Raw genomic sequence first — 15,006 nt, 5'->3', positions numbered from 1 at the left:
TTATTATTTCTTCTATTTAAGTAGATAATATCAACTAAGTGAAATACATTATATTTAAACCAACCTCTAAGAACTAATCACGAAAGTGTTTTCGCGTCAGGCTCGAGGTTATATGATGTTTAACCACTTCCCTTACTATTAAACTTTTCTGAACATTTTAAACAGAAATTAAATATATTTTCTAGTCTACACTGAATATGGTTAAAATACAACAAATCGTATGATAGATAACACACATAAAAAAACTTCGGGAGTTGTATTTGGAAAAATAAAATTATAGACTTCGATTTTTTAAATCGCCTCATTAAACTTCAAAAAAAAAAAATTATTATCGTTAGATCGAAACGTTGATACTCTGCGCATATTACGGCTTTTATGAAATGTCAACTATTATGACATACATAAAAGTTGAGTATAATGAAACCAAAATTCTCAAATGATTTATCTTATATTAAACAAAGTCAATTACAATCATCTTATATCTAAATAATAAATTACGATTTTAAATACAATTTATGGTTTTATTTAAACCGAATTATAACTTTACAATAACCATATTTATCGCAAATTTAAAATGGCGGCACAAAACACAACATGGCGGGTAACATTGTGATCACGTATTGTCACCGTAAGAATAAAACTTTTGAACATTTTATAATTGAGATTTAATAATAGCTACTGTAAACTTATATGACGATTAAATAAAACTAATTAATTACGCATACATATTTAGTTGTTCTTTAATTTTCTTTTTTCAATAGTTTCTTCGTCGTCTAAGCATTGACCGTATCTTACTTCCATACATTTGCTTCCCTGTAAGAAAAAAAAATGAATTGTTTGAAATGAAACATCAGAGGGTTGCCTACGCTTTATATATTTGCCAACCCTATCCAAAATCCTTTACAAACAGCGCACAGTGAACTGTGTAAAATACTTAAGTAATGTTCAATATTACATTATGATGTTTGTCTATTCTAGTCCCCGCAATCTTATATCGCTGGTATATAGGAGCTTTTCATTGATTATTAGTTTTAAAATTTTCTTAATACATTCACCGTGCATTTGTTAATTTGTAAAATGGTTTTCTCACGCGTCATCCATGTTTTTAATGATAAAAAATATAACCATTTGACTGCAACCGTTGAGGCGCACCAACTAGTTTTGTCAGCCCTCAAATAAGTCTATTAAAAATGCACAGTAACTTTTACTTTTTAAGGTTTGTAACAGTTAAACAATCAAGCGGTTTCGTAACGTAAAGCGAAAGTTGTCGAGTCAGTTGTTACATCACGCCGTTCAGTCTCTTGTACATCTCAGCTAAACGAGATTCTTTATAGGGCACATTAATGTCATCTGTCAGAGTTATTTTTTTAAATATGACGTTTAAGTATCGTAGCTTATAAGATAAATAAGCGACGAAATTCTAGAACAAAGATCTTAGGTATTTTTAGTTATTATTATTACGCAGTGGAAGTCGCGGATATAACTATTAGAGATTTGTTTAACACTTCGTTGAATAAAAATACTATAAAACAAAGAATCTTGTATCAGCGAATATGAACTTTATAATGATATAGTCTATTTTTCATTGAAGCCATTGTGACAAAAGAATAAAAAAAGTTTAATTGTGAGAGTAGCGACCAGTCCTCTTAGCTAGGCTTAGCATTTATTTTTCATATATTTTGGAAATGAAGCCTATTTTACTAATGAAGGATTATATTGATACAATTTTTGAAGTTTTAGAGTTAAATTCATAAAAAATATAAATATTTCCTCTTTATAATATTAGTATAAAGATATAGTGTCACTGGTTTCTGCAGTCTGTAGATAAAGAGATCTTTGTTTCACATTGTCTTAGTAAGATTAGCTGACAGTAGCCACGACAAATTTGCTCAGTAGTTAATTCTTGATGTTACTACAAACGAGTAAAGGATTATGTTAGTCGCTTTTCGGTTAAAGCATCTAGACTAGACGTTCATATTGTGTTTTCTATGTTCTATGTCTAAGTGAAAATATTTAATAATATTAATGACAAATAAGCTTCGCTAATCGGAAGATAGATATCACATAAAGTTTATTTCTTTTGTCTAGAATAAACAGTTGCTTATGACCTGATGAGAATAAAAAATATAATTATATTAAAACCAGAAACTATTTTTTTGGTACACTTAACCAATGGCGTAGTTCATTCTAGAGGCGAAAGTTTTAAATATAATCCTTACCTTTGAGTTTATACGTTATACAATTAATTATACACAAGTGTTGTTCTCAATAATGGTGGACTATGGTATTGCATAAGGATTTTAGGATGTCCTAGAAATAATGCGTATCTTATCTAGTACCTACCTTAGCAATGTATGCCTTCATGTAGAAGTTTCCAAAAAGTACGATGAATGATATCATGTAGATGATGAGGACATAGTGCATCCACAAGGGAAATTCGCAGCCTGTTCTGATGCCATTGATTCCAAGGATAAGAGCGCAAGTGAATTGGATCTACAGATAAAAATAAGGTTCCGTTAAAAAGAAAAAAATTGTGGTTTAAAACACAACACAGCAATTTATTGATAGCACATGATAGTACATCGAATATTTCTCATCTCGTATACATATAGGAACCATTCAAATTTTAAACAACTTTTAATAATATTACAAATTGGATATTGCGCCATAAATCAAAGAACCTGAACCTCTTACCGTCAAGTCAAGGAGGCAGAAGATTAATAGGTAATAGTAATTCATTATGAATACTTTAAGATACATACCAACTGTAAGATAGTCAGATATTTCTTCCACCAGAGATATTGGGTCACGGCTGGCCCGAATACAGAGAGGCCGTAGTAGGTATACATCAGGACATGTATACCACTATTTACCATCGCTGGCAGGAACGCTATGAAATAATAAAAATACATTTTTCAAGTATTTAAACTATTATTTTCTGTTAGGAGTTTTCTGACATGAAATTCTGGCAATAGGGCATTTTTGGTATAGGAATGGTATTTTCTGCTTTATTTATTATGGTTATTCCATTCGAATTCAATAACAAAAGTTCACAATTTGCCAGCTATTTTAACGAGTTTTAGGATTTTCAAGCGATCGTGGTAAAAAAGGCTGCAAAGGTAATGTAATACTTACTGGATCCACTCGGCACCCATTTGATACCAATCCACCAGAAAGAGAACATAGTAGAATGATGATAAACGTGGAGGAATGTCAGTTGTTCGTCTTTCTTTCTTAGAATGAAGAAGAATGTGTCACAAAACTCTAGAAGTTTCGAGAAGTAATACCACCAAACCGCATCTGCAATCTGTGAATATTGATTGATTAGTTAGTGAAAAGTTAATGATTAGTTAACTAAGATTAGTTCTATTATAAAGTATAAACTTGTTATTACTCGTTTCTATTAATTCCATTTCAGACATAATTTTTTACACAGATTCAATTATAATGCGCATTGTATCATACAATTCTCCATCTTAATTTGCCCAATTGAGCTTTCCTATGTTTAACGCTGATAAACTTACTTGTAATTCATCCGGGTCGTATCGTTGCCGACAAGGTTCACATATATAGCTGTAACGAAGCCTAAACGACGCCGTTAGAAGCCGTAACGCAATATATGCGTTCAATGCAGCCATTGCCAAGTTGTAGGGCACTAATAACCAGGTCAACTGGAATGGTCGTCTGTTCTTCATGATTTTAGGTCCAATCCAAACAATAAATAGATATAATAATGTATAAACAGCTGTAGGCATAGGTGAATCGACTAGCGGCCAACCAACTGTACGTTTGTCTGTAACAAATACGTAATTGGTAAACTTTATTAAAAATAAATTATAAACAAAACGATAAAAATCACATCACTCCGTAGCTGGTAGGGGCAACAAATTATTTTAATTAAAATAAATAAAGTTTCTTTTCCCAATTATTTTTGTATTTATATTTGAACTAATGTCACGAATAAAAATTATGGATATATAGAATTGATGTCGAGTTTATTGTTTGTTTATTTTTAAAAGTACAGAAAATACTAAGTGTTTTCTAACACAGCTGATTTTCTTCAAATTGTGATGTTTTTGTGAATATCAATGTTCTACCGTTAAGGTAAAACAATTTCCCTTTAAGTATTATGGCCAAGGCATTAGAATTTACTAGGTTACCGACTATATTCATATTATTACAAAATCGTTCCATGAAATTGCAATATAGTGTAGATATAGATGATGTTACACCTACTTTATTTTTTATGTAAGTATTTAGAAACTTAAAAAAAACTTTAAAAAAACCAATTAAATAACTCGGCTTATTTATTTATTGATAGATCACATAATATTGATATGATAATTGAGTAATATTTGATCAAGTTAAAGAAAAATATTTAATAATAATATAAACTAAATTTACGTTGAATTTTACTTACGATTTAAAGCTATAAAATAATATTTTCCAAAATAATCAAACATATATTTCGTTAAATAAATATAAAATAGTGGACCCGTTTGTCTGTTTTTTTTATCCTAAATTAGAGCTCGACATTATCATCAAAATGCACTTTTGAGTTATTAAAATTTAATATTTGATCTTAATGAAGTTCTATTCATTATTCTTCCTAGGGTTGACATCAACATTGTGTTATAATAATAACGAAAACGTTGACAGCGGTTTTCTACTACAAGACTAAGTATGACAGTCGATAGAACTGAGTAATAGTGCCAGATTTTAACGAAGTCCAACTTAATTTAGTAATCATGAAGAGTATTATCTCATAAACAAACATTTACACAGCAACAACACATTATATATGCAATATTTACTTTGAACAAACAACAATTTCTACAGGACACTAAATATTTAAGAAAAAATCTTCGGCGGATGTTAGCATCCACTTAATTTCATTGTTTTTATATACTGACGTATATTGATATTTTGTACCGACACGATATTCTGTTGTATACATATACAACAGAATATCGTGTCGGTTGGTACACATGTACGAGAATAACCCTTCATATAAGGATGTGAATGTTTCCTAAAAGCTTTCAGTAATGCAGGTCGCAGACTGATTTGACATGAAATGGAGATCTTGTAATAAACAATCTAGGCATGAAACCTTTGAACTATGTGTTATGCTGTCTTGTTGTAGTATTTTCATCAATATTTATTTTCGTAGGTATTCATATCAAAATATATTTATCACGCATGTATAAAGATTTTTTATATATCTAGAAATTTCACAACTTACCAGAAAGTGACAGAGTCCACAAATAATAATCGTACGTATCTCGAAGTACATTTTGCGTTGAATTCACTAAAAGCGCCATCATTAGTTAACTGAAAAAAAAATTGGTGTAATTTTACCAGGTAGTTAACAACTAAAAATGACCAAACGTCATTCTAATGGATAATAGTTCCATAGATATTTGTTAAATTATGAATATTATTTTATCAAAATAAACTTCAAGTTTGTATCACTCAGGTTCAATGTTTGTACAACAACAACAACATATTTTACGAGCATTTCTCTAAATACCGATTTCTCCCTTCGAACTTCGTTAATATTTGTCTACGTCATTGGAGAAATTGTGGAGTTGAAATGCCCTACCTCGTCTAACACTTCCATGAGAGCTGGATATAATAGGATTCGGTTTAATTTCGAAATGAAAGTCTTGTTAGCTCAACAATTCGATTAATGATCGAATTGGCGAATGAGTCAAACTGAAATGGTTCTATTCGATATAGAAAATCTAGTTTACTACTACTGTACAAAGTAAAGTTTTAAATTATTTATACTATCCAAAAAATTATACTACGTCTAATATTAACTGGGGTTTGAACATTTGTGGTCATACGAAAAAAGTCTTCGAAAATTCTGAGTTTCCCTACAATTCTCACATCGCTAGATAGTACTAAACTATTTAGTACTTTAGTAGTGGAAGTTTTGGTATTTTACACGCTTTGATATTCGGTGTAAATGGACAAATTATAGAAGTTTCTCTTCATAAATCAGTTTTGTGGGTTTGGTCAATAGTATTCGAGTGAAAGTAAAAAATTAATACGCAGATATGATGAAAGTAATGTTACGCATCACTTCACTATTACATTGAGATAGAACGCGGAAGTCATTTCTACGTATAAGATACAGACAGTATCTATAACATTTTTGTTCAATAGAACAAAATTGTTGAATACAACAATAATACAATCTCTATTTCTTTGACTTAGGCAAATAATGCGAAGTAAATAAAGATTGGAATTAGATAGATTAGATTAGAAAAATAATTTAAGTTACTAAACAATTATGTTATGGAATAAGATTTCGAATAACAGAAAGTTTCTCAAAGCTAAAAAAAACTGAGAAACTGTAAAAGGGGATAGCGATTCGTTTGCTTTTTACAATTATCGGAAACAGATAATTCAATAGCATTACTAACTTACCATATCACAATTTGGTATTAATTTTTATGTCACATAATTACATTAACTGCATAATTATTTTTTCAACCTTTTAATTATATTTTTTGTATATAATATACTAATATTTGACATTTTGATAATCAATGTCATTTTGACAACACTGCACGTCAGTGAAAGTATCTTAACGTATAGAAGGAAGAAAGATCAGTCAACTAACAATGACTATCTACGATCTACATTATAGTATTTTATCTGTATTGCATTAATATTTTAGCTAAATTGATATATTTTTATCTAGTGCCACATTATGGATTTAAAGTCGAGAGTGCTATTGGAAGAATCACAGAGTATCCTTTCTGTTTTAACTTTAAAGTTAAGGTTGTATATGAACCTAACGCGGAAATGTTTAATTTTAATATTTTTAACATAATATTTATATGCAACATAAACTCAAATGATTAATGAAATTTCGAGTACACAACTGCGACTTCAATAAACTGTGGAATAGGAGTTTATGTGCTAATTAATTTCTTTGACTCTATTCAGTAAGTGTGAAATTACACCAATCCGTTGAATTATTTTAATAATTAAAATAATTTGTTCACTTTTATGAATATAAAGCTCAATTGTCAAAGGATGAATAAAGCAAAGATTGACGGCGACCACATTCGATTTTTAGTAGAAAAATAATTATTCACTTTCATTATTTCGATTCACGTATATATGTAAGAATCTAAATGATTTTAGTATTAACAAAGTTCTAAATATAAAAAGAAACAAGTTTCACGGCTATAAATAAACAAAATATTTTTTGTACCACATTTAATAGCCGTATTTACATAACTTTATTCACTTTTAACAAATATAACATTATACATATATAAATAAATTAACATCAAATTACTTTTAACGTTTTTTGTACTGTTTAAATAGTTTTGTAAATAATATGTAAATTGTTGTGTGTTTGCGTTTCTTGTTTATTTTTTATATTTCTTTAGTTTTAATGCGCTTAGGATTAAAACTTGAAGCTTTTACATTTGTAATGCGGAGGCCAAAATTTATCACCACATAAGCCTCAATACGTGCTATTAAAAACTATGACACTTTAACTACAAAGTGACACACAAAGCAAATACAAGTACTAGTACTAAATTCTGTTTTTGTTGATTACTATAAACATTCTCACCTATTAACACAACGCACAAAATCGCTCGCGGTAAATAACGACGACCATGTGGTCTCCGCGGGCTATTGTCGATAACTGCTTATGCGCAAACCTCCTACCCAACATCAACCTTTCGGGGATAAGAAATGAGTATAAACTTTAATATATTACGTAAAATCTTATGCAAATGTCCATAGAAATTATTAGGTAGTGTTTTATATAACCTTGTGTAGTATATGAATGTTAAACGTATAAAATTAGATATATATATATATATATATATATATATATATATATAGGGAAAAGTTTAAATCGTATTTGTAATATTGTGTTCGTTATTAAACAACATGAAACCAACCCGGTTTATCGTGTCCGTATCCCAAAAACAATTCATACGTTTCGTTTGTAAACGAAAGCACTGTTATACGTAGAAATGGTTTATTTTTACGCTTTTCTAACACTCGGTAAAAGGATATCAGTTTGGCTTGAAGGTATATGATATTGTTGGAATTGAATAGTTATTGAAAATTTGAGTAGGATGTACCAGTCATAAATTTCGTAAGTGTATGTATGATAATATATTTGTTTGCATTATTTATTTCTCGGAAACTAAAAGTCGTATCGAGATAATGCATTTTTAACTAAGTACATTTCAACAACAACATTAAATAAGTTTCATCTAGTTATATCAACACCAGTTTAGTAGTTACTGCATCTTTAATCTTAATCCAGAAAGAATTTTGTAATAAAGACAAAGCTTTATTTAAGCAAACATTCTGCAAAGGATTTATGATTTATAAACATCTACGTTTTCGTATTATATTAATTTATGATCTTGACATAGCTATGAAAAATAATTAATCTTAATGTCACTTTCACGCATTCTTTTTGGATTTGGATAGACCAACAGAAGATTTACAAATTTTTGAGATGGAATGCGTCATTTCCAAGGCATTTATATAGTTGAAAGTTGTATAAGATTATGTGCCGTATATACAGAAAGATATACTTATCAGGTTTCGGAAGATTTTTTGAGTTTTTTTGCAAAGAAATATATCTTATTTTATAATTAGTGTCAAACATTTTACATGGTTAAAATAACTGAACCGTAATCAAATGACCAAAGAAATAGACGGAATAAGTGGTTGTTGAATTTTAGGGTATAAGTTTTACCTCGACGAACATAAGTTTAATCGACGTCACGAGAAATACATAAATAAACAAATTAACTAAACATTGCATCTCTTAAAGGTCGGCAATGCACTTGCGGCCACTGTGATAGGCAGCATTAAAAAATATGATACATGAGGGTATAAAATAAGTACACAAAATCAAAATGATTTAATTCACTACCAATGAACGAATATTTAAATAAACCGAAATGACGCGTGCGCTCGACCGTACTTGCAGCGCAGGTGCGCCTCTTCACACTTATTTCGCATTTTGGAGCTTTAGACGCGTACAAGATATTTAGTCATTTTAATTGTTGGATTTTTTTTATATTGCGTTATTTTAACAAATTTTTTGGTTTAGTTTTTGTTATCACTTCGTGTTCGTTATTCGTTAGTTCTTGTCACATTAAATATTCTATTTTATTTTCCTTGTATCTGTGTGCCGAGCGTTGGCAAGCTTCTATACTGTAATGATAATGATTAAAACAAAAAACCGCTCAACACCTTAATATAGAAATGTCATAGTAGTTACGCGACTAAGACTAAACTATGTCGACCAGCGGAAGTACTTCATATGCCCATACATAATAATATAGCGATTGAGATTTCAATCTGGAGTTTTGTACAACACGATCCCAAGAGTGCCTTGTCAGTGCTACGGGTATTGAGTAAACTACAGCGAAATTGCAGTGTTCGCCTAGTGGCTTCGGCGTTTGACTCTCATCCCTGAGGACGTACATTCAATCCACGGCTATACACCAATGGACTTTCTTTGTATGTGCGCATTTAACACTTCTATCATGGGGAAACCGGCTTGCCTTAGGATTACAAATTCGACGGCGTGTGTCAGGCACAGGAGGCTGATCACTTACCTATTAGATTGACAGATAATCATAAAACAGAAACAGAAATATGAGGCCCAGACCTAAATAGGGTGTAGCTCCACTGTTATTATTACATCGAAATTGTATTACAACAAGTCGCTGGAATTTACAGAGTACCATAACTGTTACGTATCCAAAATATTGTTTCTCATATTTGCTAAGCAGCCTTATTTTGTAATTTAAAAAATATACCGAACCGTAATCATATCACGGCTCTAACCAAAGAATCAGTCAGAGTACCTACGTGAAAGTTCATCGATCATAGTCTAATGTATTCAAATATATTATAAATAAATAAATCCCTTGTTTAGATTTCTAAAAAACGATGCGCGTATATAAATTATGAATTAGAGAAAGTATTTATAATTATTCCAAATATCAAACGTTCCTGAGATTTTGTAACTATTTGAGGTAAGAAAGCAGGTGTCGTTTGCCTTTCACTCTTGCAAATGAGCTTAATATATAGATACCAAATTGAACGCTATGCCCTTACAATACAGATTCTCTTTCCGTGAATATATTTTACTTTTTGTCGTGTATCAAAGGAGGACCGTAAAATTAGCATATTTTAAATGATCTTTAGTTTATCTAGGGGAAACCGAGTAGATGTCTTGGTGCACCCTTCAGACCAAGTTCCTATAAAACCCACTTTACTTGCGCATTTTCATTGTAGAAATTCATTTTGTTCTTCCATATCTTAATATTGCGGAACTGCAACTAAATTTCTATTATATAAAACGCTCGCTTCGAATATAAACATAAAAGCTTTTATTTGCGCTGAGGTTGGAGTTGCCGAGAATGAAACCTATAATTTTATTACGAAGTATTATAATTTAATTTAAAACGGCATTGCAGAGTTTTTTATTGAATTCACTAATCTAAAGAGCTATTGATTTGACCTCAATAATGTTTGCTTTGGCAAGTCCAATTATCGCGCGTAAATGAATAAAAACGTTGCACTGCGATGAGAAATCACAAATACATTTATTACATGAAATTATTAAATATATATGACAAACTTCATATGTAAGAGTATTAAAACAATAATCACCAATAGCTTTCCATACAAAATCGTTTTCGAGAAATCTTAATTCGCTTTGTCTTTTAACTTTCACCTATAACCTCGATCGTCTTTCCTTTTTGACATTCCTATTACTTTTATGAGATATTATCAGTCGTATAAATATGTGATGTTACAGCTCCAGTCTGTATCGTCGAGACCATCAAAATATATTTCACCAGGTATTAAAATCTAAAAAAAGGGGTAGTAACGACACTGATTTATTTATTTTATTTTATTGGAACAATTCAGTACTCTGTAACTCCCAATAGCAATTTCGACCACATGTCTCGTTTTTCTGCGGATATGAAAGAAATTTAACTAATTAGCATACGAAATTTTTAAATCACACGGCGGTGTTAACCAATCAATACATAGTTTCATCTTGACATGAAATTAACAAATATAGTCGAAGTGGAATATGAAAGGTCTGTTGAGTTACTGAAAATTTAAATTATAATCAGTGCTAAATGTTTAAACGATTTGTTTATCGAACAAAAAATAAACGCATTATAAGGACCTTTCGTCCTAGTGAGATAATAGGATAGTAGAAGCTAAAATATGACGAACAAAATAATAAACGAAACTATTGTTTTCACATGACCTTTTATATAAGATATAATAAAACAGTGGGGTGGCGAAGCAAAATAAACAAAAGCTGATATCGTCGAAAGGGAAATCTTTATCGGTTCTAACTCAATGTGAAGAGTTATTACACAAAAACTATTCAATATTTGTTCGTAACATGTTTATTTTATCTACAATATTATCGTGTTATTATTAGTACTAATATACCGTAAATATTACTATATTCATGGTTTCCTACGCTCAACCTAACCAATATATTTAATAAATAGATATAGATTGAATCTCGATAGAGATTGAATCAACGCACCTTGCTTTGGCATTAATCTATTTTATTATTTATAAAATTACTAAGTTATTGAAAACAGGTAATGATTTTGAAAGCCTTAACATGTATTTTTCGGAATAAATTTACGTCAAAATGAGGTTGTGTTGGATGGGCTAAATATAGGTGGAGACAAACAAACCTCTGGATTTCCTTGAGGAGGCTTACAGCCTATATAAACTTTATTTTATTTTATTACTCACTAAAAATATCTTGTGTGGTATATATGACTGTATATTTTATGGAATTAAATAAAGCTTTATCATTAGTTTTGGTAATAGAGCACCCTATTATAGATACGTCTACGAACTTCTCCATAGTCTCACTCAAAGTTCAAACTATTAATCTGTCACTTGACATTGACATAATAGTCTAGAAACTCTTCATCATCACTTTATTATTAATACGTCAAAATCCATTTGCTTGATGATTCAAAGCCTATTTATTCGGACTACGTTAAAAAAATTGTTAGACTTTATACTCCAAAAAACAAAAAAGTGTCTATAATATTATAAACCTACATAATAATAATAATTATCAAACTTATAAGTATGGTCCCTGTGGTAATGTGCCTTTAACGTTGGCAGCATTTTCAGTGACTGATCAAGAATTCTGACCGCTCCAGGCTATTATCAGGATGCGCCCCCGCCAGGCGACAGGTGTCTTACGGTCGGTTTAAAAATTAGTATATTAGTTTTGATTTTATTTACTAGTTTGAAAATTTATCATGGTTCATACTATCTATAAAAGTTTTCAGATCAATCTGCTAGCGTAACTGATGCCGTCCTTTAATTTGCACGAATTGAAACCATTTTTTAGCTGACCGTACACAGAGGCAGTGGCGTACCAAGTTTTTATTTCATTATAAATGTATGCAGGTTTCCTCACGTTTCCTTCATTATGGACTAGCGTGGGGTCTACAAACCATTACCTCTCGCGTAAGAGAGGAGTTATTACTGTGACATTAGTAGGAAATACATATATGTACAACGTGTAACTGAGTAATCTGAAAATGTCGAAGTTTATTAAAATTAAACTGAGTACAACGTGAAGGTTTTTACTGATATAGCTCCATCAAAAGAAATTGCCAAGGGCCCCAGATGGTGTAGTTACGCCACTGCGCCACAGAGGCAAAGTACCTCACGCATTATACCAAAACCAAGACAAGTGACTGCAGGCTACCAAGTAGAAAACCAAATCCATGTTGTATTTGCCCGCATCACTTCTATTGGCTTGGTTTCTATGGACAACTTTGTTGCGGCTATTAACCATGGACGTGGTCATGCAGTGTGTGATGTTCCTTCGACTTAAGTTATTTTTTAAAATATTTATTTACACTTTTGTTGTTATCTTTAAAAATGAGAGGAATCATACAACAAAATTACAGTATTTAAGTAACTTATTATTATTAGCTTATACATTATATTACATATTACTTTTGTTGCTATAGCGTTTGCAAAGATTTCTAAATTTTTTTCAAATTTAATAGTTTGTAAAAAATCACTTTGTATGTACATTAGCGAGCGCTGCAAGTTTTTGCTGGCGGAGTGTGGAGCGCAAGTTTACTCTTTTAAGTGGTGAAAAAGACCTTTCGCCGCTGCAGTTTGACCACTGATTGTCAAAAAAATTCTTAATATTATCTCCACATTCGGAAACATGCATGAAATATTAAAACTTTTGATTAACTGCAACAAACCCTTTGGGGTTCTGGCGAATAGCATGCTCGGCCTCGGTGTCAGATTTTAAAAACTGTGCCAAATGGACGCTTTCTTTTGCAAAGGTTTCTCCTAAATCAGTGGCATATAGTTATTTTAACTGCTTTGCTTTGCTTCTAATAAATTCGCTGTCGTCTAGTTCAAGCAGTTTCCATAAGAAACCAAACGCTGTGTTTACTGTATTATAAATAATTTGCCGGTTTTTTTAAGTGCACTTTAAGACATAATAATTATCAACAATGAAAGATCGCTTCCCTTCTAACTCAATGTGCCCTGTTTTCAACTTCATCAAAATGTAATTTTGGTTTCTTTCTTCTTACGTGTTTTTTTATATGTGGTCACTTCGTATCTCTTGATTGCCTCTGATTCAAAATTTTCAAACTCTTTTTCTTAACGCAATGTAAGTATCTAATGTCTCATAAAGAGTTACAACGTCAGATAAATCAACAGAACTTGTCTGTAGCTGTGTACTAACGATTTCAAATTTTACGAGCACAGAGTTCCAAAAGCACAACATTATTGCAATTTCAAGAGTTTTCATTTCTTCTAAAATTGCTTTTGTTTCTATTTTGGTCTCTTTACTTTGATTTTTATCTTCGCCAATAGAGTTAAATGCTTCCAGAACCTGTTTGTATGTACTGTATAGGGCTTTGCTGGCACTCCATCGAGTTTTTGACAGATTTTTTAGTAGCGTCGATTCTTCATCTAATTTGAATACTAAAATGTTCCATCTGGTTGTAGATACAGAAAAAAACATTGTATAGTTGTTGTTCCAGTGTAAAGAAAGCAGCTGACTCGTCACTACTTTCTGCAACAGCTGATCCCACGAGTTGGATGCGCTAAAATGCGCTAAAGCCAGCTCCCAAACTTTTTCAGTTAACAGTTCATTTAGAGGTTTGTCTCGGTGTAGTTGAAATATGCAGGGAATGATGCTAGCAAAGACACGATTTCAGCGCGCCTGGCCCCTCCTAGATAGTCACCCCTAGGCTTCAGCCTTATTAGCCTAAGGGTTAATCAGGCCCTGAGAATTTTGCTGTATTGCGTTACTTATTCGTTGAGCGAAAAAAGCACCAGCTCTGGGTTCAAAACTATCGAAGAGGCGCCAACTTTAATTAGCGCCTGTGCACTTGAACAAAAATAACACTTTTTTATTACAAAAATATCAAATCAGGCCACTCATAGATACATATTTTTTTAAATATAGTATTAAACCGCCTTATAAGAGCGGAATGAGTCTGTAGGCGAGGTATATAATTGATTTGTTACATAAGTTAATGTAACTCTGTAACATAATTTTCACTCTAACTGCCGGCACTATTAGAAAGGAAGCATGTCAGAGATGAAAGATAATAATTATCTATACAAGTTTATAATTAGCAAGACGGAAATAGTTACACACGAATCGACTTGGGTACGGGACTTTCTCAAAATTTAAAAATGTATAATAGCAATAAAAGAATTGGGTACTTTAATATTTTGCTTTGTTATTGTTAGATTGAATTCAGTTCGCGGGGCGATCTGTCTGATCATCTGTAGCGCACCCACCCGTACACGTACAGATGAGGTCCGTGATCAATTTGACTCATTTGGCTATTTTTAACCCTTTTTTTTAGTTGTAGCGAATGTTCGATGCGCACATGGATAGACCAGTCTATTGGTACACAGGTGGGGATCGAGCACGCTTTT

The 15,006-nt window shown here is 31.4% G+C and overlaps 1 protein-coding gene across 1 annotated transcript; it reads right to left on the bottom strand.

The window, feature by feature from the left end:
* Positions 1–729: 729 nt before the first annotated feature.
* LOC123711059 (elongation of very long chain fatty acids protein 4-like) lies at positions 730–5,324 on the bottom strand. The gene is made up of 6 exons (XM_045663459.1): positions 5,243–5,324; positions 3,525–3,793; positions 3,136–3,307; positions 2,763–2,890; positions 2,344–2,493; positions 730–813 (listed from the first exon to the last, which is right to left on the bottom strand). The coding sequence occupies exons 1-6, from the start codon at positions 5,322–5,324 to the stop codon at positions 730–732; spliced, it is 885 nt and encodes a 294-aa protein (XP_045519415.1).
* Positions 5,325–15,006: the final 9,682 nt, after the last annotated feature.

Source organism: Pieris brassicae, chromosome 6, assembly GCF_905147105.1.
Source record: "Pieris brassicae chromosome 6, ilPieBrab1.1, whole genome shotgun sequence".
Taxonomy (NCBI): Eukaryota; Metazoa; Arthropoda; class Insecta; order Lepidoptera; family Pieridae; genus Pieris; species Pieris brassicae.
This window is presented reverse-complemented; position numbering and strand designations above follow the sequence as displayed.

Coding starts and splice junctions, on each gene's coding strand:
- LOC123711059 (XM_045663459.1), bottom strand. CDS start 5,324: ATGATGGCGCTTTTAGTGAATTCAACGCAAAATGTACTTCGAGATACG. Junction 3,308..3,524: donor ACGACCCGGATGAATTACAA/GTAAGTTTATCA, acceptor CAATATTCACAG/ATTGCAGATGCGGTTTGGTG. Junction 814..2,343: donor TGAAGGCATACATTGCTAAG/GTAGGTACTAGA, acceptor TTTTTCTTACAG/GGAAGCAAATGTATGGAAGT.